Genomic DNA, 23,513 nt, shown 5'->3' with positions numbered 1-23,513 from the left:
GTGGTGGTGCAGTGGTTAGTGCACTGCAGTATGAAAGTAAGGAACCTGAGTTCGATTTCTGGCCAAGGCTCACATAAGTGGTGTGTGATTATCTGAACCAGTCCTGGGCCTCCCACTCACCCAACAGACACCGATGGGCTTGGTGAAGTATGGTCAAACAACCCCCACGAGCAATGTGGGGAGACCTTTATCTAGCGGCAGTGGATTGACGGAGGGCTGCGATTGATTATTTAGAATTTTAACATGTAATTTATTGCATAACAGGAACATTACCACGAACTGACCATAGGATTTGACCATTTTTTCACAGGAAAGTACGTATGTGTATATGTTGAACTTCTTACGCACCGTACATAACCAGCCGTGCTAATGGAAGATTAATTAGTAATATGTAAATTTCTATTTGAAGTTTTCGTGACTGCAGGGATTCATCTTCTTGGTTCTTTCGGTAAAGTCACGTAGAAGGGAAATAATAAAATAATAAAAATAAAACATAATAAAATACAATTCTCACGACGTTTCGGCCACAACGCAAGCAGCCGTCCTCAGGTGAAGAACAGGTCTGTCGGAAAGACAGACCTGAAAGACAGACCTCATTCAGACACTGTCTTTCCGACAGACCTGTTCTTCACCTGAGGATGGCTGCTTGCGTTGTGGCCGAAACGTCGTGAGAATTGTATTTTATTATGTTTTATTTTAATTTTATTACTTCCCTTCTACGTGACTTTACCGAAAGAACCAAGAAGTAGTAATATGTAGTCCATCAGAAGAATTGTGACGCAAAATGAGAGGTTGTATTACACTTTAATGCATTGGCTTATATTCTGCAGAAGTTTATGTAGTTTGCTGTTTAGAATCTCCACAATCATTGCTAACCATGCTTTGCATCGGGTTTTGAAATTCCTTTCCTTTAAAAGTTTAAAGGGGCTCTCTTAGCACTGGCTTGCCCAGCTTTTCTTAATTGCAGTTCAGTTTTAGCATTAGGTTGTTAAATTGCAGGAAGTGCTATTTTCCAATTATAATAACTTGAATAATATTTATTTTTTAGATTTTTCTAGAGTGTTAAATTAAACATTCTTGGACACATAATTGAGAAACAGTCCTTTTAAAATAAAGTTTAACCAGTAAAACGTGGAATGAATGTCCATTTGGAATTACTTTTCGAATCACGTGCATATTCATGAATATTTTTGGCAATACTGCTTTGTTGACAGTGGCGTGCAAGCACAAAAAACTAAAAAAAACTGAATATTTGTAAATAACACTGCCCTAAAAGGATAACATATATAACAGGCGAAGTTTCAGGCATCGGCCATTTTTCATAACCATGGCAATGACCATACTGCTATGAAGAAAGTGTCATTTCTCTAAACATCAAACTATTATAAACATTCATTCCTTTTAAGAGTTATTGACAAGAAACGTATCTAGTTTCTATTACATTATTTAGCTTTTTTGTCAATCACACACATTGAAGTCATTGTTCTTTTTTTGTCGTTGCCATTAAGAGCTCTACATCACTCGAGTGGTTTTTTGTGCTCATCAAGTGTGAATTACGCCAACAGCGTAAAAAAAAAACACGCACTTTTATTCCTGATGAGAACCGTATGCTCGGAGGCATTCGTGTTTGGCACTGTTTTCTGTCCAAGTTCACTTGACACCGTATAAAGTTTTAACATTCTGTTCCCATGCATTACGTTGGACCTGGTGCGAAAAAAATTGGCTCTTCCAAAAAAAACCTGCAAAACACATGCTTCTTTGGCAGCAAAGCCCGCAACTGTGAAGTGATAAAACCTTGCTCCGATTGTGCCAGATATTCTGTTCAAGGGCGGTATGCTCCTGTTGCACGAGACGAGATTTGATGGAGCACTTTTGATATTAACTGTACCGTCTGATTGCATCACAGCAACACATTTGTAGTCCCCTCAACCGCTCTTCCTTTATCCCACACATAGATACACACACCGGGTGGTCCATTTCTAAATACCCCACTGATTTCGAATGACTCAGTTGATTCTGTGGCAGGGACAGCTCCTTATCTTACAGAGGAGAGTGTTGAATGATTGCTTGGAATTTTGAGATTGGAGGAAGATGCATAGAGGCTTTAAATGAAATGTCTCTGTAATTTTTCTGTAATTTTTTGCAGAGTTTCTAGAAACGTATCACCCTTTAAGTTGCTGAGGAACTTGCGCAATATATATATGCAAGCATTACTATCGTTGTTATTACATATCTATACACAACGTCGGCGCAGTGGTTTGCACACACTGCGTTATGGATCGGGCGACCTGTGTTTGATTTATGGCCGTGGAAAACGTACACCAGTGGTGGGTGCTATCTGAACCAGTCATGGGCCCTCAAGCCCCCCCCTCCCATCCCGCACTGGCCAGCACAATAAAAGTATGGTCGAATAAATCGACATGGTGTGGAGCAGCCCTTCATCCAGCAGTGGATCAGGCTGTAAAGCACGCACACACACACGACGTTCGCACACATCTGATAGAGATGATTATGACCAAGCCTTTATTTAACCACACCTTTAAGGCTCACTTAGCCAGCCGTCGTTACTTTTGTTGGCTTCTGATTTTATCTTCAGTGGAAAACGTAGTTGGTAAAGATAGCATCTCGGAGCCGAAGCTGGGGCACCATAATTACCGTGGTTATATACATATTACGAATCCCAATAGTTGAACGAGTTAGGAGAGAGGAAGGTCAGGAGCTTGTGGAGGGAGTGGGTGTTTTGGGGGCTTAAGATGATGATGGAGGATCAGTGTCTCTTCCAACCCTGAGAAAATATTTGCGGCTTTCGGCGCTCGCTAGAAAATCATTGTTTATAAAATGGATTTGTTAAAAGCATGGAAGAGAGCCATCACTGATTTTTGTTGAAGATCTTCGTCGTTTTTTGGACAGAAAACATGTTTTGCTGTAGCACTGCCAACACAAGCACCTGCACTGTTATGTTCACACCTGCGCCCTGATATTAAAACTAGACCCCCTTCCTTTTTTTTATCGCAAAGCTCGAACCGGCAGTCAGCCACCTGTTAAAACAATCCGTTTCGTCAGAAATGTGAAGTCAAAGCAAGTTTACATGCAGTATTACACTAAAGCTGACACCTGGATTAGGTAAAACATTTCTGTATACAATTTAAAACATCTCAGAGTGCTGGCCAGGTTTTTCAAGAGTCAGATTACTGAGATGGCAATGCTGAGTTCCCAAGTTCGAACCCGGGCAGTAGCCCGTCATGAAACTGGGTTCTCACGTTGGAAGGAGTTGATGGTCTCATCTCCATCACCAGTGTTTGCTTGGGAAAAACCATCAGATTCAATATGGGTTTTCATCTTATTTGGATATTTCCTCTGAATGTTCAAAACGAAAATGTCAGCTTGACTGCCATGTGATGAGCACCTCTACATCAGGGCAAGTGGGACGGTGCATCACCACAAGTGTGGATAAGAGGTCTCAGAAGTAGTTCTTTATTATCTTCTTTCGCAAAATCATCTCTGATGCAGTTTAAGTAACACAAGTTGAGTAAAATTGTGAGAAAAGAAGAGGAAAACATGACATTAATAACAAGAGTACCTGTATATGAAAACTAATGGCTATAAACGAATGAGTGACACTGACCACTCACCATGACTTGGTGGTCTCCTCTTCTCCCCTCAGCTCCGATTCAGACCTGTCGGGGGGAGAGCCGGACTGCGACGAAGATGTCGACGACGTGCCGCTGGGAGCGTCCGCCGGCCCAGCCCGCGGCTCGGCGTGGAGTAGCCCCCCACGGCTGGACCGCACCCCCTCGCCTGAGCCCCTCGAGTGGAAGGCGAATCCCTTGGTTGACGACCGCGTGGCGCCATCAGATGAGGCGGCCGGCCCGTGGGGTGGCGGGTTCCCGACGGCGGCCGCCACCGCCGCCAGTTTCACCGGGGATCGATGGAGGGAGACGACGAAACAAGGCCCCACCTCCCCGACCGCCGGCGCGTGGGCCGATGCGGCACGAGAGAGAGCGGTGCCACCGGCTGCCTCGGTGGACAACGATGTCGCGAAGCCTCCCTCGGAGGCGAATGGCACAGCAGTGGCTGGGGGTTCCGCGGAACCAAAGCCCAATGGTGGAGCCTTGGAGCCCTCAAACTCGAGAGAGAGGTGTCTGCGGTTGAGTGTGGAGACGGAGGATCAGGAGGAGGAGGAGGAAGAAGAGGCGGAGGAGGAGGGTTTTAGCGACGATGATTCTGGGTCGGACCTGGGCGGCATGCCGTGGAAGGAGGCTGTGAAGCGGCACGAGATCCTGCGGGGACGCACAGCGGAGGAGGCGGAGCGCGAGGCCCAACGGCTCGCGGAGGAGGAGGCGCGAAATCTGGCCGAGGCCGGGGAGGCGATTGCGCTGGGGCTGGTGGACGGTTACGAGGACGGAGATGAGGAGTACGACGACGACGACGAGGAGGAGGAGGAAGAGGAGGGAGATGAGGAGGATGAATCGAGCGACGGTAAGGGAAACACGGAGGGGCGAGCGGGTGGGATTTGGAGGAGTTACCGGTTAATGCTTCGAAGCACGGCGCACTGTTGGCTTACGGTCAGGTCTCACTTCATTACGTGATGTCAGTGCAATGGGGTCCCAGCCCCCCCCACCGAGTTGTTTTGTTGGCAAGCTTTAATGTTGATGTTATGCAAAAGTTGAGCCTTGCTCAAAATGTTTAGACCGAGCTGGGGGCTCCAGTGGAGCATCTTTGGTGACAATTTTGTTCCCCACCTCATGACCTTATTGTGAGATGTTGTTCGTGAATCATTTTTCGTGGTCGTTAAGAAGATTTCTTCACAAATTGGAACACTTTTAAGTTACATCAAGTGATCTACATCAAGTGAAATGTCAACATTAGAATTGAAAGACTAAATAGGAATTGTACCTGCCCAGTTCGCTGGGATTAATTATTTGCTGCCCTTGTTAAAAATGTTGCCAATTTTTTTAATTTCTACTCCTACAGGATGTATTATATGATAAAATGACAAAACATTTAACTTTTCAAAAGTTTAACTTAAAAAATACATGCAACAAAAATAGTTTTACAGTGATTCAAGGTAAAGGTACTGCCCTGCATTTGCCTGTTCATGCCACTGCTGGGCAGAAGGGCCTTCACCAGTGGGAGTTCTAGAGAGTCCTTCCAGAGGGTATATTTGGCCTACTCTTCCACATAGGCCAGATGTCTTGGAAGGTGGTGGGAGTTGCCACATTTCACACCACCACACGCGACCACCTGCTAATCGAATCTAACTGTTGTGTGCCCATTTGTACTGCTTTGTGGACAGACGAGAGGAAGGGCTTTAAGAAACGTGCCACATTGTTACCATGAAGCTCTGTAGCAAATACCAAAGATCGTATTTGCAGCGGCAAAGAATATCATTCGGCTTCAATAATATTTATACGAGTGAGATTAACATTGCGGATGAAGAAATGTATTCGATTCCAGTTCCAACTCGAGTGGCAATTCACGTTATTGCTGGAAAAAACGGTTCACTCTGCCAGTAGCATTCCTTGCGAGCTATGGCGGAATGTGCCGATGGATCTTGCTTGGATGGCTTTACCATGCAGACGATTGCCCACATTGCAATCTATCTCGGCCAGATTGTAAATTCTCAAGTTTTGGTGAATTAAGGCTTGCCTTGGATGCATAGTTCTAAATGACTTTTAAACATTTCACATCAGTTCGATATTTATCATTGTTATATATTTTTATTATTTTGCATCCCTCAGAGATTAAACGCGAGATCTGGTTAAAATATCTACATTTTTCTCCTCTAGATATCGTAACCAGCCATGCAGTTGTAATACAATCCTTCACATACACGAACGTGCCTGAACAAGCGGTGCATTCTCATCCGTTGAGCTTTAATGAGTTTCATTGTTCCCAGTGAATTTTTTTTTTAACGAGAAATGTTCCCAGACCGGACATTCAGTGTGACAGACTAATCGCGTATTCTTAGATCATCCGCAAGAACAGAGCCTTTATTTCAGTAATTTTCAGCTGTGAATAAGCAATTGTTCACATAAAATCGTTTTAATTCCATCAGCCATTGTTCCTTCCAGACCAATATTATTGATCACTAATTAAACAATCAAACTATGGCCAAATTTTGACATTTTTGGGTCTCATCAGCAGTCAGGGTCATTCTACAAATACCTTGGTTCTTTCGGTAAAGTCACGTAGAAGGGAAGTAATACAATAATAATAAAAAAATAAAACATAATAAAATAATTCTCACGACGTTTCGGCCACAACGCAAGCAGCCGAAACGTCGTGAGAATTATTTTATTATGTTTTTTTATTATTATTTTATTATTTCCCTTCTACGTGACTTTACCGAAAGAACTAAGAAGATGAATCCCTGCAGTCACGAAAGCTTTAAATCGAAATATACAAACACTGCTGAAAGTTTTCTTCCACATTTCACTGTGCACAATGCTCCAGAATGACGAGTCTGCATTGAACAGTTGTGCAATTCTTCTGCTCTGTGACAAATATATGTCACTGTGGCTAAAATGGCACCTGCTGAAGGGAAAATCTCTTTGAGGAGAGAGCAGGAAATGTCCTGCGGGGGTTTATGCCATCCCCCCCCCACCAGGCCGAGCGTTCTCATCAGGATGCGCGCAACAAATGGGACCTAACAAGTATAACCCGTAAAAACAAAGTTTTTCCCTGTAAATCCTTTATATGCGTGGCGGCTAGAGTCCTCTCGTCCTCTGACTTGAGATGGCTGCCACCTATGGGTCAGATGATTGCATTGTACCATTAAGCAATTGGTAATTAAATATAATATTTTTGTCTTAAAAAGTGGAACATTTTGGAAAAAAATTTTCACGAAAATAAATTGTCACGCACAACGAGTCTGTGTGGAAAATGTCAGCTCGATTGGATCACAGGAAGTGGGTTAAAAAAACGACCGAAAGATTTGCACGGTCGTAAGCAAGCAAGCGAACTTAATATAAAGGATTTAAAAACCTCCACAGTTGTCAGAGCGCTTCGGACGACTTTGCACAATTGAGAAAAAAAGTGACGTGGGGATTTTTTTGCAGTTTGCGTTTGTGAATGTGTTGAATTTGTTTACTCGATTTGTGTTTTTTGCCACATGGATCATCGTCTCCACGCAGTGTTCTGATGAAATACCTCTTGACCTGGGTTTAGTTGGAATTCACTAAGATTCACCGTTAAGCAGGATGAGTGCCCGGCAGTATTGTGAACACACACACACAGATCTCATTTAAGCCGCAGTGGCTCTTTAACAGTTACAGTATATATATTTACAATTGTCAGATAAGTGTGAGAGAGGATCGTAAAGTAGCCTGGGAAAAGTATGTTTGATCGTTAAAGGGGATTTTAATGGCATTGCTTATCTGAAGCTTTAAACGGAGAAGGACGACAGTAACAGTCACAAGTGCAAGGTTTTACACAATTTTTCCTCCGTTGATTCAGCCGGCTCGTTGCCCGTGTTGTTCTCCCACCGCCTTCCGTGCTGAAGTTTGATGGCTCCACATTTTATTTTGTTGCGTTTCTTTTTTCAGAGATATCTCTTTTGAAGGGAAAGCGAGGATAATTTAATCTTCTTGGTTCTTTCGGTAAAGTCCCTTCTACGTGACTTTACCGAAAGAACCAAGAAGATGAATCCCTGCAGTCACGAAAGCTTAAAATCGATAATTTAATCGCTGAAAATTTTTCGTATAATTTAATTAGGCCATGTGGAGCTTTCTTCAGTGATTAAATGAAAATGAATGTTCATGGTACTTACGTATGGTGCCCATGCTAAGTTGCTAAGAACATTTAGCCACCCGTTGCGCATGCATGTAAAATACACGCGTGTCATATGTTCTACAACACCCAAATATCATGGGACCTTTCATACCCAACCATCGTAAGGAACGTGAGCATTTTTTCTGTTGTGTCGCAAGTAAATAGATAGATACATAAATGAAATGTTGAGCCAGCAGTCACAAAGCGCTCGATATGAACTGTGACCCCTAGAGCTGACCTCTACCCCAGGGCCCCCAGCTGCATGCGGTAACTGATGACGGACAATTGTGTGTGCCTGTCTGGCTGCCTGTGGCTGTCTTCCCAGCAGCCTAGTAATGACTATGGGAGGGCGGCTGTCCTGGAATGCTAAAGCCTTCTGCTAATTTATGTCCACCGGTAACAGGGAAAGGAGATTAGTGGAATTGCGTCCGAGCGTAATTCACGATGCTCGCTGCGAGAAACTGGTAGCGGATACCTTCGGTGAGACCTATTTACTGTGAGAATGTCCAGAAGACGATTTGAGGAATTAATTCCCCTGGCTCAATATAGGCAATGCAATTTAAGTTTGATGAATGGAAAAGGTTTTAGTCAACTCTGTTTTGCTGAAGAGATAGTCGTTATAACAAATAACGAACATTAATGAGAGGAAATTATTGAAGAACTTTACAGTGCCTTACAAATAAATATTGGAAAAAAACTAATTTACGTTACAACCAGTTTACGAATCAATATAATTATTGGATGGATACAACTGGAATCTACAGTAAGATTTATACTTGAGAAGTTAAGTGAAAGAAGGTTGAGATCGAGATGATGAAATAAATTATGAAACAGGAATAGAAGGAAGAGTATCTTTGGGAACATTTAATTATAAAAGTAGCATCCCGTTGTGCCTGAGGGGAAACGTTTTTAAACATTGCACAGATCCAGCTATAATTGATGAACCAGAAGCCTGGACACTCACAAAGAACCTTATAGAAAGCTGAGAAGGGTGTGGAGAAACCGAGAGAGATGTGTGCTTGGAATTATACTGAGAGACATAAAGAGGAACATCCGGATCGGGGCAGAAAACCAAATGAGAGATGATATATTATATTGACATTGAGGAAAAGTAGGCTTGGGCAGGATGATGACCGATGGGGGCGACTGGTGATGCCACGGCAGACAAAGGTGAAGGCATGACCCAGAGGACAACCCCAGTGGAGATGGAGCGATGTGAGTTGATGTGCAGGAGCGATGTGGATTCTGGCAGCGCAGTGGATAGACAATGGTTGATGTTGAATTTTTATTTAATCCCTAAACATGGGGCTAATTGTTATATATATATCCACCTGCATAGTTTTACAATATACTTAAGTACAGGATGTATGTGCCATATTACTGAGCAATGTATTGAACTGTCTATACGCTTTCTATTGCTGAAGTCTCATCCATTTTGGGTGACGCATTGATTAGTCTGTCATTTATTTAAAAATTTAAGTAGTTACCTCATATTTATTCTACTATATAAAAGATAAATATTGATGTGTCAAAAACAAATTAATAGCCTATCTATTAATGATTTGTAATCAACTGGAACATTAGTGGTGAACACATTGTACACCCTGAGATGCATCATTAATAGCCAGACACCTTAGGGACACCCATGCACGTGGGACAAGTTAATGGATTTCCCATCTACATGCTGCTATAGAATGGGATGTTAGGAATGTGGAGATGTGTTTACGGACAATCAGCCTCATTTCCTAGGCAAACAATAGCTGCAGCCCCAAGCGCCAGTGCCAGGAAACCAACTCATTGCCTCCTGGTCCCATTGCGTGCCACGCAGGACCTTGTGCTCGCTGTGACATTGGCAAGGCCCTTTGCCGATGCAGCTTTTGTGAAGGCGTATTAGTGTAAGGCTCCCAAAAGGTCCATGGTTTGCCTGAGACAGTCCCAGAAATGCTGATTAGGTGCCCCGTAGCTTTTGTAAAAATCAGAGTTTTGTTCCAGATGATCACATTTTGGTTTCATGTATGGTTCAAAGGACAGGGCATTCTGATTAAGTGGGTATGGTTCGACAGGCTTATCCGAGGCCTATGAGCAGTCGGCAGGGCCAGTGAGGCCACTCACTGTATAGACAGGGCTCACAAGTCGGTCTCATGCATGAGTGCACGGTCTTTCCGTCCTGTCCATCCATCTGTATTTCTGCCCACCCAACTGGAATTTCCATCCGTCTGTCTTTCCGTCCGTTCGTCTTTCTGTCTTGTCCTTCAAATCGTCTGTCCCTCCACCCATCCGCCCATCAGTCAAAGCATTTTCGGCCGTGTTTTGCCCACTTTTCCCAGAGGGAGAGTATTACCCCTGGGAGAGGGAGTTGCAATCCGGCCGGTGGTGGTGTCTGCAGAGCCCTGAGCGTGACCTAACCAGTGCAGGTACCGCTGTTGGGCATGGTGTGATGGTGACACACAAAGCGTCACCAGCCCTGTGTGACGCCGGCAAGAAGCACTCCCCAATAATTACTCGCCCTTCACCAACTAGTGGCGGGGATGGAGGAGGGCATAACCAAGGAGGGGGGTGACGATTATGTTGGAGGGGAGAAAGTGGAGAGGAAGGTTGATTCAAACTTCCATCATCACTTGCATATAAAAACAATTAAACCAAGTCTCCACATCCTTACAGCCACACCAGCCAACCTGATAAGTTGTGCTCGTGTACATGCAAAGCTTAGGTAATGCCATGCACGAGCCTCACTTTCTGTACTTAAGGGAGCGAATGGCAAATATTTTCCAATATCTCTGTTCAACTTGATCCCACCTCACACCCTCCTTCTCCTCTCCTATGGTGTTAGGCTCTGGCCTAGCTGCACCCACTGGCAGAGTTAGCGTGTGTCCGCGTGTCCCACGGTGTGCACCCAGTCCAGCCCGCGTAACCTCAGTCATAAACTGCTTAGACAGTGCCTTGTCCTCTCAACATGGCTTCATTTTGGCAGGAGGTTGCTCAGCTCGTGGTTTCTTTTTGTTCTTCTTCTTGGGGTCGGCTGCTGTGCTCTCAGCTGCCATTTGTTTTCAACGGGCAAATAAAAGGACCATTCAGTAGAACGCTGTGAAAATGGATTGGCTGGTGGCTTGATGTGCGCCACCTCGTAACCGAATGAGACACAGCTGACGAGCCAGGCTGGGGGGTGGGGGGTGAGCACCTTTGCCCAAAATGAAGATGCGTTGACAGCAGTATCGCACACAACACTCCCTCGCATTATGACTGAGTTTAAACAAAGAAATAAATACAGGCATGAGTAATACTGACCGTAATCAAAGTTTGGATTGAGAGTTCACAGGAAACAGTTTGTTGGTGCCTTTGTATAACCATTAACGTGGCTGCCGTTTAAGGTGTTGGGTGACTAACGTTGAAGGTGTTGGGTGACTAACATGAGTCTTTGCGAGTTGCCTTGGGAGTGTTCACGATTAAGCACGTGGGGCTGGAGTGGGGAACACAGAATCAAGTCGGCATGCAGATGCAACTACGGCAGCTTTGATGTTTGACTTTCCACGATGAAACTGCTCGCAATCTCTTTGCCAAGATCACTTCTATTTATGTTAATCTCGCAGTGTCCTTTGCGAGTCTCTGATTGTCAGGCCACATTTCTGCAGTCTCTTTCTAACGCAACAGTTCACGATGAGGGGAGTCTTGTTCTAAAGATTTTCTGCTGTGCTTCTCTTGATGTGAATGTTTACCGTCTCTGTCTCTCTCTCTCATTTCTCCCTCTCCTACCTACCCTGCCCTCCCCTTCCTTCCTCCCATACATCCCTTATTTCCCCTCTTTCCATTCCTCGGTCTGGTACGTTAACCCTCTCCCCCCCCCCACCCTTTGTTGGCGAACAAAGTTTCCCGACTGAAGTTAAGGGATAAGGCGAAGCCGACACCAGTGCTAGACGTTCAGGAACCTTTGTCCGCAAAGCCGCCCATCCCGGGGTCCTTGCAGGCATCGCCTACTGCCGCCACCGTGGCAGAAGGTACTGTGGGCGTGCGCACACGCTGCGAATCCACAACGACTTAAGGCACCATAAACGCAGTCCCTGGACAAATAGAAACTCTTACACAAACACTCCGCCATTATTTTTAAGTGCGGGCCGCCGTTATTTACTCAGTCGATCACCTCTCCAGGGTCTGTACCGTAAGCACCACCTGGTGAGGCCGCACTGCTTGATGGACCTCAGGACAGAAGACGGTTTCTCGATGAAGAGTGTGGTCCCCGTCATAGGAACGTGGACATTTTCACAGTTGGCTGAGGTCCACCACTGGAGATAAACAGGAAGTGCTTAATGCTCACTTTGACGTTTTTCAAACTTTGGAGCGGTAATTTTTAAAAATGTATATGCAAGCTAAATTATTTCTTGAAAAGTTTGCAAGTTGGGTTTAAAGTGAATAAATTATATACTTTTCCATGCCAATGTGTGCATACCATCTGACAAGTAAATTCATAAATTCACAACTTGTGTAAATATCACAAAAGCTGCGCAAGAAATTGTGAGGGTTTTCTTTGTTCTACTGTGGCTGCACATTGGCGTACGCTGTATGTTCGGGGTTAGCCAGACATCACAGGTGCTGACAGCTTTAGGAACTTTTTATTCGTAGCTCCGGGCCAAGTATTCACTTTTGGAGAACAGTGAGACTTAGTTATAGGTTCGTTGCATATCCTATTTGGCTCAATTCTCACACACACACAGATGTCCTTGGCTCATCACAGTGAAGAGGAAATGTATATGCAGCCCCTTATGGAATTATTACTGTCGGATATAAAACCACGTGCCATATATCCCCATTTCCGTAAATTCTCCACTCTTTGGACATATTATTGCATTGTGCTTTATACGTTGGTTTCTGAATTCATATTTGCACGTTTGTCATGAGGCTGAAATCATGTGGTTAGAGGTGCTGAATGTTGTGAATCTTGCACATTGCTGGTTGCAAATGATTGGCAGGTTCACCGTTCCACATTCACCAGCGTGCCCACTGTGTTGACCGCATTCTTGACTCGTGATTCTGAGCCAAGGTCTACACGTCTGCTTGCCTCCCTCCCTCCCTCTCCACCCATCCCCTTTACAGCCACTGGAACGAAGATGCGCTGGGACTTTAGTTTGTGCAAGATGTTGCTCCCGTTGTACACGTGTGGCAGGTTTTCTGCTAAACCCCACACAAAATACAAACGTGCATGCATATCTGAATCTTGTGTTCTTGCACCCTTCGACCACAGAGATGACGTCTTCACGGAACCACGCGGTCATGGCATGGTTGCGGGCAACCAACGGAGGTAGCCTTCTCTGTCCGCGTCTCCCGCTGTACCTTGCCGTCCGCTTTGACGTGTGTGTGTGTGTGCGCGTGCGCATTGAGCTCGCACGCTTGTCCGCGCACGTGCGTCGATGGCGTTCAACCGCCTCCACCCGGTGCCGTAAATGTCAGCAGCAGAAGAGCAGACTCCATTGCGTTTTAGATTTCATCTTTACAAATTCCATCGGCTAACTGCACAGTGGCCATGGATGAATTTGTATTCACAGTGTTGAATACAATTCTTGCCTTACATATGCACCGAATTCGGTAAAGCCACAAAGCAACAACGCCCTCTGCTGTGAAACTACACAGACTCTCATCGTTTGTGAATCGTATAGCGCCTTCGTGATAGCCTTTTGTGCTCTACAAATGGTCAAATACTAAATTATTTGATTTGATTCGATGTGATCACGACACCGTGTTTTGGAAGCGATGGAGTTGCTCTTGGCTCAGCTGGAGGCTGCACGCTGGGGGGGGTGCAGGACTATGCCTGTGAGCGGTGCACACACGTGTGTGTACGCACGTGCGTTTGCATGTGCCCCCCCCCCCCCGTGGTCCTGTCTCTCCGTTCTGCCTGTCCTTTCTTGTGCGTTCATTGGTCGGCCGTGGGGGCCCCTCCTATTGCATGCTGGGATGCTGTGCCGGGTGCTGCGCGGAGATAAGCGTGCGTTGCATGGGGCCGAGCTCGCGCTGCCGGGTTTCGGGTCGCTCGCTGCTGGGTGGAGGCCCATATGTGGGCGTCAGTGTCTAACCTTCCTGAGTCCATAACCCCTTTTGTCCTTTGCCAGGTTTTTGTTTCTTATTTGAATCTTTCCTGTCGAAATGTAAAAAAAATCCATTTGTTATGTCGCCATTCATGGCTGCAAATGAATGCCTTTTAAACGCAGCAGCTCCCAACAAACGGTGCTATGCATTTATTAGTAAGTTTCCATTGAGTCTCTTTTTTTCACCTAAGGCCACCTGGTTTGGTTCACTCAAATGCTGGGGTGTGTGCATCACTAAATGCTTCCCGGCTAGCTTGCTGTCCCACCGTCACTCACACTCGCCGGGCAGTGGCTTGGGGCTGAAGCCCCGTGGGGAGTCCTGCAGTTTGCCTGTCTGCCACATGACCGCCACTGCTGCTGCTGGTACTGCCACTGCTGGTGCTGCGTGTACTCATCTGTGTGTGTGTGTGGGGGGTGGCTGGGCTTCTCGGTTTGCAGTGGCTACGCGACTCCTGCTTGGCTGACGGCGAGCTCCGATGGCTTTCTGTGCCTCGTTCACGTCTATCAACTCGTGTTTTTCACGTCGTTTTTACTCCGATAAGCGGAACGGTCCCACTGACAGCAATGGGCGTAACAATGCGTGGCTTATGAAGAGGCCCCAGCACACTTGGCTTGCCCTAACCGGCCGCGGTGCGACGTACGTGCACTAACATTGCGTGTGTGGCAGATAACACAGGCTTATTGACGAATGGGGAAAATGTCCGGTGGACGCTGTGACTGGGCAGCGTGGGCCCCAAAATCGACGCGGCACAAAATAACTCTGCATTAACAGCATCTGTTAACCTTGCTTTCAACATATACCTTTATTATATATGGTCCCTGTGTACATACAAGGAGCTGTCAGGAGGGTTCAAGAAAGTCTTTTCTACATGTAATATATTTGTAACCTGTGACGTCAGTGCATTTAATATCATTTTCTTACATCAAATCGCTTAATAATAATAATGATAAGACAGCCTTTTTTCAACCCACTGCTGCGTGAAGGCCTCCCCTTGCTGTGTTGGTTGTGATTCACCACGCGGGCAAGTGCAGGATATTGAAGGCAGTGCTCAGAACCAGGACAGATTTCGCTCACCGCTGATGTTTGCCACGGACGAGGATCGAACTCGCATTGCTACTGACGTTCGTAGGCGCACTGTGCTCGCCACTGCGCCACCGCTCCCCTGAATGCATTCATATGAAGTCAATAATACAGCAGGTACAGGCAGCACTAAATAAGCGCAAGATGATTTTGGTGAGCTTTAGTATCTCGGCTTCTACACCTCTTGACCTCTCCTTGTATGTAGACGACAACATTCAAAGCGTCTGTGTTAATGCCATGTGTGTCTACAGTATATGAGGTGCATAATGTTTATATATTTTTCCCACGAGTTAAGTTATCACTTATTGTTATTTGCCGAGTGCAATACAAGTGATAGCATTGCACCGAATGGGCACCTAGTGTTTGGTCACGAAGCACGGTTAACGAACGCGGCATGGCCACTGTACCAGATCGGGACACCACTCTGACCGTCGGCGGGGGCCGACGCATCTCAGGTGCCGGCCACCCTGGCCACGTTGGCGGCGGCTTCACGCCGCGTCGCCTCTCCTCGCTCGCCGCGCGGTGACGAACCTCACCTGTGTCTCGCAGCGGAAACGACGGCGACAACGGCGGCGGCAACGGCGGCGGCCACGGCGGGTGCTGCTGGTGCGTCCAACAGGAAGGCGGACGAGGAACCACGGTCCGCTTTGCCGTCGCCTGGAAGTGACCTTCGCTCCGGGGGACAGGCCGCACCCTGGACAAAACACGCGGACGCCACCGCACCTGTGAACGATTCGATGTCGCCGCCGCCCTTGCCGCAATCGCAGTCAGCAGGTGCCGTGCTCAGCCCAGATTCTAGATGTGCAAAAGTGCGCGGGTGTTTCATCTTTTGCAGAAAGCGTTCAATTTGGTTTACGGCGGTGAACCTGCTGCGGTCTGTTCGCCACGCGCCAGTTGTGTCTTTGTGACTGAGCGAGTGGAACATGCGTCAGGAGGGGCAGCTCCGCTCGTGTTGAATGGCGATGCCGTTGAGGCGATGCGTTTACTCTCTTTGTGGAATTCGCATTTTAAGGCAGTTGTCGCTATTTAAATACTGGCCATCATCCAGAAGCACCTGGTTACCCTAAGACCGTGACAACATTGCACATTGGCCTGCAGTGCGTGCATCTCTTCAATTCGAGGTAGACTTTGAAGCATTACGAGCCACAGTGTTACCGATGTTAATTTACGTGTTTACATTTGAATTGTCCCTTCAGCTATACTTTATTGTGTTGGACTGTGCTTTGTTGATGCTTAATTGAGGCCAGGGCTAACGACACAGTAAAGTGTCATTTAACTTTAGAAGCTCAAACCACGTTTGATCAGCACCTAGCTACTGGCAAGAAGGCGGCTGTTTGTGTGTTTTACTGGGTGCCCAAACAGTAATTTAGGTTGTGGGCAGCAGTCAAACTACAGGTCAAACATTAAGGGCAAATATTGGTTCCTGAAAGCAGTTGTGCAACACCGGGACCCCTCCCTGGGTTGGGCTTTCAACGCTTAGCCGTTATGAACTGTGAATACACAATTGTGTTTGTGTCAAGGCTAGCACTGAAGGTAGAGATAATTGAATTGGGGGTGTGTTGCCAGTGTGGATTCAATAGCTGATAACTTACCACCAGCTCATTTCCCCGTGGTCAAACGTCACCAACAAAATGTGTGCGTCAAGTTGGGAAATCTTGTGACATTTAAAATCTGCGGGTATTTTTTGTCAGGATATTTTCCACCGTGTCGTCTGCTTTACCAGTTGGTAATTGGTGAACGTTTTTCTTTTTCTGTTTCGAGCAAAGTACCTGGCATTATAGATTAAGCTAAGCCAATTATTAATTATCGTTATTTAGTGATTATGGCAAGGCCGGAGAGCCAGGTTACAGTTAAACTGTATGTTAAGCTGTATGTTTTAGATCTGGTGAACAAGTGACTCATTAACGCAAAAAGTAGCGTACTTTGGTACAATGCAGCAGTGAAGAGTCATTTTTATTACATCCTTAGTACAGCCTTGCCATGGCTTTCAGTTATATTCCAGCAAAAAACCCACAACCCTTATCAATATCCAAGGGAGGCAATATCATCCTGTCACCCACACATAATATGTGCTGGGGGATAAATAGTATAATGGGGTGCAGTGATGGGTGACATGGTTCATGTTACAGTACTCTGCTATGAACCTGGCCACTTAAGTTAAACTCCCAGATAGGGCTAACATCCGTGCGGAGTGATATCTGAGCTGTCCTGGGCCTTGCCCCCCCCACACCCCCTTCACAAACCCACAATGACCAGCATGGTGAAGTATGGTCAAACAAAGTTAAAAGTGCATTTATTAGGTATAGCCCTGTGAGCCATTCGGCTCTTGAATCGGGTGCAACCGCAACAAACAAAAAAACAAAACATGAACAAGAAAACATCTTAAAGTGACTATGTGCAAACAGAAAATCCAAGAAAAGACAGCAATATATTGCAGAAAAAATCACCGTACACCAACCCTGTGCAAATATCCCAGTGGGGTGCAAGTCAAGCAACAACAACCACAAGACAACTTAGATTAAGGCCATCAGTCTAACTCTGTACTAAAACAAAGAAACATGGCCAAACCAAAAAACTTTTCGAAAATCACCAAAATAAAGCCATAAAAGCAATGAAACAGTGGTCATAGGAACTGTGACCGAATTTTCACAATAAACGACGTAAACAACATGTACTACCAAACTCTGCAGCTATAGCTGGCTGCGTGAGTCACTCCACAACAGTAGGAGCAATACCCATGACATAGGGAGTCCATCCTCTAGCAGTTGGTTGGAAAAGGGCTGCATGTTATTTGTATGCAACACATTGCACATGATGTCGTTTTACTTAAATAATGAATCAATGTGAGGAGACAGACAGGAGCATCTGGATGCCAGTCAGAAGTTAATTATCCGCAGTTGGCTCTAGAATTACCTCAACACAAGCCTTTTTCGAGTGAAATAAGAAACCAGTTTACTAACTGCAGCCAGTTTGATTAAACTGTTCACGTAAAACCAAGTGAACTAAGTCCTCAAAATGTTGCTCATTGTAGTTCACCTCAAGGAGGTATAAATTTTGATTTAAAGCTTTCGTGACTGCAGGGATTCATATTCTCGGTTCTTTCGGTAAAGTCACGTAGAAGGGAAATAATAATAATTCTCACGACGTTTTGACTGCAACACAAGCAATCATCATCAGGTGTGAAATCCACAGCAAGAAAATTTGAAAAAAAAAATTCTTGCTGTGGATTTCACACCTGATGACGATTGCTTGTGTTGCAGTCGAAACGTCGTGAGAATTATTATTATTATTTTCCCTCAAGGAGGTAGTTGTTTTTAAACATTTTGGGGGAAAAAGGGTTGCATTAACCTTCCATAAATGGGAGGTTGCTTCTTCTCTGCATGTGTCCGTGTTGTCTGAAACGCCCTTCCTCTGGCAGTGGGAAACGGCGAGACTCCTGAAATCCTTCCTCTGCCTGTGACTGTCTCTCTCGCTGAATTGGTTTCAATAGCTCACATCTCTGCCACATACCGCCTTCCGTCCTACCCTGCTTTGATAGTCTCTCACGATTTAGTGCCTTCCTAAAAGGTTCCTTCAAATGAGCTGCACTCTCGCGTCACTCGATTTTCTACGACGTTTTGAGATGCGGTTGTATTTAGACACTTTATGAATCAAACCTGTGTTGTAGGTTTTGTTATTTTAACGAAGCTGTAGTATTTCCTGTAAAAGGGCGACAGTCCATTCATTATTTTTATTAGCCACATTTGTGTTCAACTTGAATTTAACATAAAAGCCACCTCCAACTTGGGCTTTTGCCAAAATGCTCTTTAGGTGGCTAGAAAAGACCATAGACCCAATTCAGCTGCAAGGTTTAGTTCTTTATTGTCTTTTTGGCACGACAAAAAAACATGCCCTTATCAACGTATCTATTACCACCATTCGAGCAAATTCACCGAGGCGCCATGCGTTTCCACACACTCTTGTCAAGCTGCGAATCTGGCCGTCGTATCTCCTAGACCCTGTGTTTGCACAGCCGCTGGTTCTATGAGGATTGCCGGCACGGCACCTGTGCACACACACACAGTCCGATCAGCCGCTGGCCGCGCAGCGAACGTGCCGTCATGATCACAGCCACCCTCACCGTGTATCCACATGCAGCCGCCCCCCCCCCCACACTGCTCACGGAGAGCCGGGCAAAACGCGAGGGGCCCTCTCGGGACCACATGGGTTGACTGCGCCCTTGTAGAGGGGGAGGGCCTTGGGGCATTTCAAGCAGCAGTCTCTGACTCAGCACAGCTGCACTTGTTTTTGTGCGTTTCCAACGTTCACCCGCTGCGGAGTCAAATTGTAAGGCGGTGTAATGTATCACGTTGATATTTTGGCGTGTGTTTAACCAGAGGGACAGCTGCACCTCGCTGATGAGACCCGAAATGTCAAAACACCGTCCCCTTCGTTGCTATTTTGAACAAAACACTTTGAAATGTTAAACAGTGATTTAACGTGCTACAAATGAGTATGAATTGTATTTATACGTGTGCGCACACATGGGTGCTTCTGACTAGAGGAGTAAAATATTATAAAAAAATGTAATATCATCACTGCTTATAGCTCCTTCTTGGTTTTTTCGGTAAAGTCATGTAGAAGGGAAATAATAAAATAATACAAATAAAATAATGAAAAGAAAACATAATAAAATATTATGTCCTTCTTGGTTCTTTTGGTAAAGTCACGTAGAAGGGAAATAATAAAATAATAAAAAATAAAATCATGAAAAGAAAACATAATAAAATATAATGTTTTATTTTTATTATTTTATTATTTCCCTTCTACGTGACTTTACCGAAAGAACCAAGAAGATGAATCCCTGCAGTCACGAAAGCTTTAAATCGAAACACTACTTATAGGTCGATGTTTTTTTTTTTCGCCTTAGTTATTCAACTGGGACTCAACTGTAGCCAATTATCAATTCATAGTTCAAATGAACTTCCTTGTATTGCCAGGGAATTGCTAATTCTCACTGTGAAACTGAACAGTCTTCGTGCCTCTGGTGACTACAGCACAAGCAAATTGCTTGGATACTTTATCCAGGCAGCCGTTTGGAAGTGCGTCCCAGTTGCCACCATCAGCTGAGGTTATTTAATCCCTTTCTTAGAAGCAGGCTGCTTCCAACTCCATTTAGAGGCAGATTAGTGAGCTCCTGCTGGCTTTTACCATTCTACCGCAGCAGTCACGGCCAAAATAGGTTATTTACAGTGTAACTACATACTGGTGCTTTGAAAATACTCGCCACCTGGTTTTACAATATATATCTATTTTTTAAATCCGTGTGATAATATCAGATTATTCCCGAACTTCTAAACGGGGTCACAGGGCTGACCCTGAGATAACGTGAAGATCTCTTTATTGGTCGTTGAAATATTCAAAGCCCACCATCGGTGCAATGCCTTCTGGGCAAGGCGGCCCTCATTTTCATCATGGCAGTGGAGCTGTCCCTGTGGAGAACGGGGCCTTAAAATAATGTACTGTAAGGAACGTCCATCGCCTTGGCAGTGGAGTGCTTGTCAAGCGCGGGCCACACTGCCACCCAGTGTTAGCAATGAGACAGAGGCAGGGCAACTGGATTTGGCCTATTGAAATAATTTCAACAATGCTGTAACTGCTAAGTAGTTAAATGAAAGATGGAAAACACAATTACATGATATTCCACAATGTTGGACTCACTGAATCCATAACAAGGTATGAAACAGTCATTACAAGGTAAATCAATTCTTCCGAGTAATTCACAGTGACCGGAATTCACAGGGCCTGAGAGCCAACAGCTTTTTACATACAAGAGTGGCCTAAAAGTCAGAGTTATTATATGTATTTTAACAAATCACGTAGGGTTTCTTTAATTTATTTGAACAAATGATCAAAATGACTGTCATTAACATGCATGCACGCATGAATGCTATTTAAAAGTAATGTAGGACTTATTTTAAACATTTCAGGTGTAAACTTTAAACATTCATCAAATTTGTTCCGTCTGAATTCGTTTTCAAATGGCATCTGAAAAAGAAATAGATCAAAATAGATATTAATAATGATAATAGATAAAATATCACTGTTCACCTTGAGGCGTTCTCTGGTCTGACACTGGTGAGACTAGGCCACAAATAAAGAAGGCTGTCTCTGGTGTAGGCCACTCAGTTTCAAAGACAATGTATTTATTATCAGAGCATGTTTTTTGTTTGCATGTTCACCACAAGTAGTGTGTGTATTTAATGCAGACTTGATTCCTTGCAAAAATATATCTTAACGCCTCCTGTTTCATTCCCAGAAAGGGTACAATCTATTCTTGTTTTTTATTCTTTGATACTGGCAAAAAGGTCCCATGATAAAATATGAACTTAAATAATAAACAATATAAAAATTTTAATGCCAGTGTTAAAATAAATACAATAACCCTATGTTTCCTGACTTTTGCGCCACCCTGTACATCTGTGTAAGCGAACGCCTTATTGAGTCAGGAAGGTCACATGAAGGTGGGCTGATTGAAAGCCATAGCGATTTGTTGAAACCAGACTGAAAAGTAAATGTTTCTAATATTCCTCTAGTTTTTAAATGTATGACATCATCGTCCAGGCATATTTTTTTGTTTCAGTTAATGCTATTCCATGTTTTTACATTTAAAATTATATTCTACATTTGGCCTCATTTACAAAGGAGTCAGTGAAATCTCATACAAGACTTACGCATGCCTGCAGCTTATTCACAAAGTGATGCTCCAGTTGAATTGAGTGCAATGATTGACATTTAACTGAAAACAATTGTCAACGTAGTTTTTGCATTAACGAGTTGCAACGGCCTTTTTGTATGAAGAATCAAGACACGTGGTCATTTAGATGACCGCATTGTTGAAACACGCATTCCAAGGCACTGACGCTTGTCCCCGGACTTGAGAGGCCAAATGCAGTCTGCATTCTCCATGTCTCAATGAAGGAGGAGGCCTTACTTCTGAATGCAAATTTATCCCAGCGTTGTTATGTTTTTACCCTGCCAACTTCTCAAAGCACGTCTTCCGATTAGATGTTCCTTGTCATATTTGCTCATTGGTGACTAGAGATTATGTTTATCACTTGGTTCCAGTATGATCCTATAAGGGGTATCTCGAATATTACTTCAACGATCCTCTATGGGGACGTTCCACAAATTCGATGACCTCATTATCCTAATAATGCATATGGGGTATTATTTTTTAAGTACTTGTCTATTCTATACTCTTTGGTTCTTCCGGTAATGCATATGCTGGATTATTTTTTCCACCCGAGGACGACCGCTTGTGTTGCGATCGAAACGTCGTGATATATTATTTTTATTTAATTTTTCTACCTACGTGACTTAACTGAAAGAACCAAAGAGTATGGATTCGTGCAGTCACGAAAGCTTCAAATCAAGATTACTTGTCTATTGTTTAAAACAAATATGGAGTATTCCATGAGTCAAAGAAATGACACACGCACATGGGAAACTGAATACACCGTCACTGTGGATGAACAAGTCCGCTCATCCAAGCACGTCCGATTCCGTGGTATTTCAGGAGATATTTATCCTCATAAAAAAAGATGGACATGAATTGCAGTCCTAACTGGTCGACGACATGCTGTGCCAAAGCAAAAATCCATGATTATACCCACAATGACTCCCATCTTTCCTGTGTTTGAAATGTCTTGGGAATCGCAGACCCCCGCCGTGGCTTCAGACGTTATGTGCGTTGGCAAAACAATGCTCGCATTCAAACCTGAGCACGTGTCTTCTGCTCTCCCCGCAGAGCCCCAAGGCGAAGCTGCCGAGAGTCCTCACGCCCCGGTGCCCGGTCCTCACGACGAAAAGGCGACGTTCGGGGGCAATGCCCACGGACGTCGATTCCAGGGAGATGATATCTTGGCTCGAGGAACAGGTGAGATACAGGGAACTTGGATGCAGGGACCAAACCTGCGTCATGTGTAATGCATTAAACAAATTAGAAGATATTTCTTTAAGTGTCCACGGGGTTATTGGATTGGTTGGGTAGCGTGCTGAAAGCCAAACCTCACAGGATTCACAGTGAATCAGGGGTGGTAATGCCGAGCTGTGATTTTAATTGTAAACTTGTATTCGGACGACGGGCGAGTAGAAAAACCATTTACAAAGAAACCAAACGGCGGACCCATAGAGTAATGTTATAGTTACATGCTAAAAGCAATGTATTCTTCCATGCATGTATTTACAACCCCCCAGTCTACATGTGTAGGAAACAAGGGTTTACACTCTCCCACACCACACCTTCACACAGCAATCACGGTCGTGCGGTGTACGAATCAGTCTAACTTTCAGTCCCTTACTTACTCAGACCCCATGGTTCCTGCACCCTTACGGATAAGAAACCACACCTCGGTATCTCTTGCCAACTAAATGTGCACTTGCGATGCGCGTGGCTGCTGCGAATATCGGTGCATCCCTGACACGACCTGGTCTCCTGAAGTTTGAGCTCCCTTGAGCCATCCATGGCAGCCACACTCCAGGAGGTGGTGGCTCCCGGCTTGGCCACACCTTTACAGTAGCCACCAGACTCTGCTCATGCAGAAACA

At 44.8% G+C, this 23,513-nt stretch overlaps 1 protein-coding gene across 22 annotated transcripts in view; it reads left to right on the top strand.

Annotated features, from left to right (window-relative positions):
* MICAL3 (microtubule associated monooxygenase, calponin and LIM domain containing 3) overlaps window positions 1-23,513 on the top strand; it is a 137,370-nt gene that overhangs the window by 88,574 nt on the left and 25,283 nt on the right. For 17 of the 22 annotated variants that reach the window (XR_013637094.1, XM_078858967.1, XM_078858983.1 and 14 more), the window contains 5 exons: window positions 3,665-4,479; window positions 11,637-11,765; window positions 13,007-13,063; window positions 15,475-15,699; window positions 22,715-22,843. Coding sequence is in view for 21 of the 22 variants with exons in the window: in XM_078858967.1 (XP_078715093.1) it covers window positions 3,665-4,479; window positions 11,637-11,765; window positions 13,007-13,063; window positions 15,475-15,699; window positions 22,715-22,843 (1,355 nt within the window). In the remaining variant the exon portion in view is untranslated. Of the gene's footprint in view, window positions 1-3,664; window positions 4,480-10,100; window positions 10,188-11,636; window positions 11,766-13,006; window positions 13,064-15,474; window positions 15,700-22,714; window positions 22,844-23,513 lie in introns of all 22 variants that reach the window. The other 5 variants (XM_078858987.1, XM_078858976.1, XM_078858970.1 and 2 more) reach the window with 5 other exon arrangements.

Source organism: Lampetra fluviatilis, chromosome 8, assembly GCF_964198595.1.
Source record: "Lampetra fluviatilis chromosome 8, kcLamFluv1.1, whole genome shotgun sequence".
In the NCBI taxonomy this organism is placed as follows: Eukaryota; Metazoa; Chordata; class Hyperoartia; order Petromyzontiformes; family Petromyzontidae; genus Lampetra; species Lampetra fluviatilis.
Note: the sequence above shows the minus strand (reverse complement) of the source record. Positions and strands in the feature narration are given on the sequence as shown.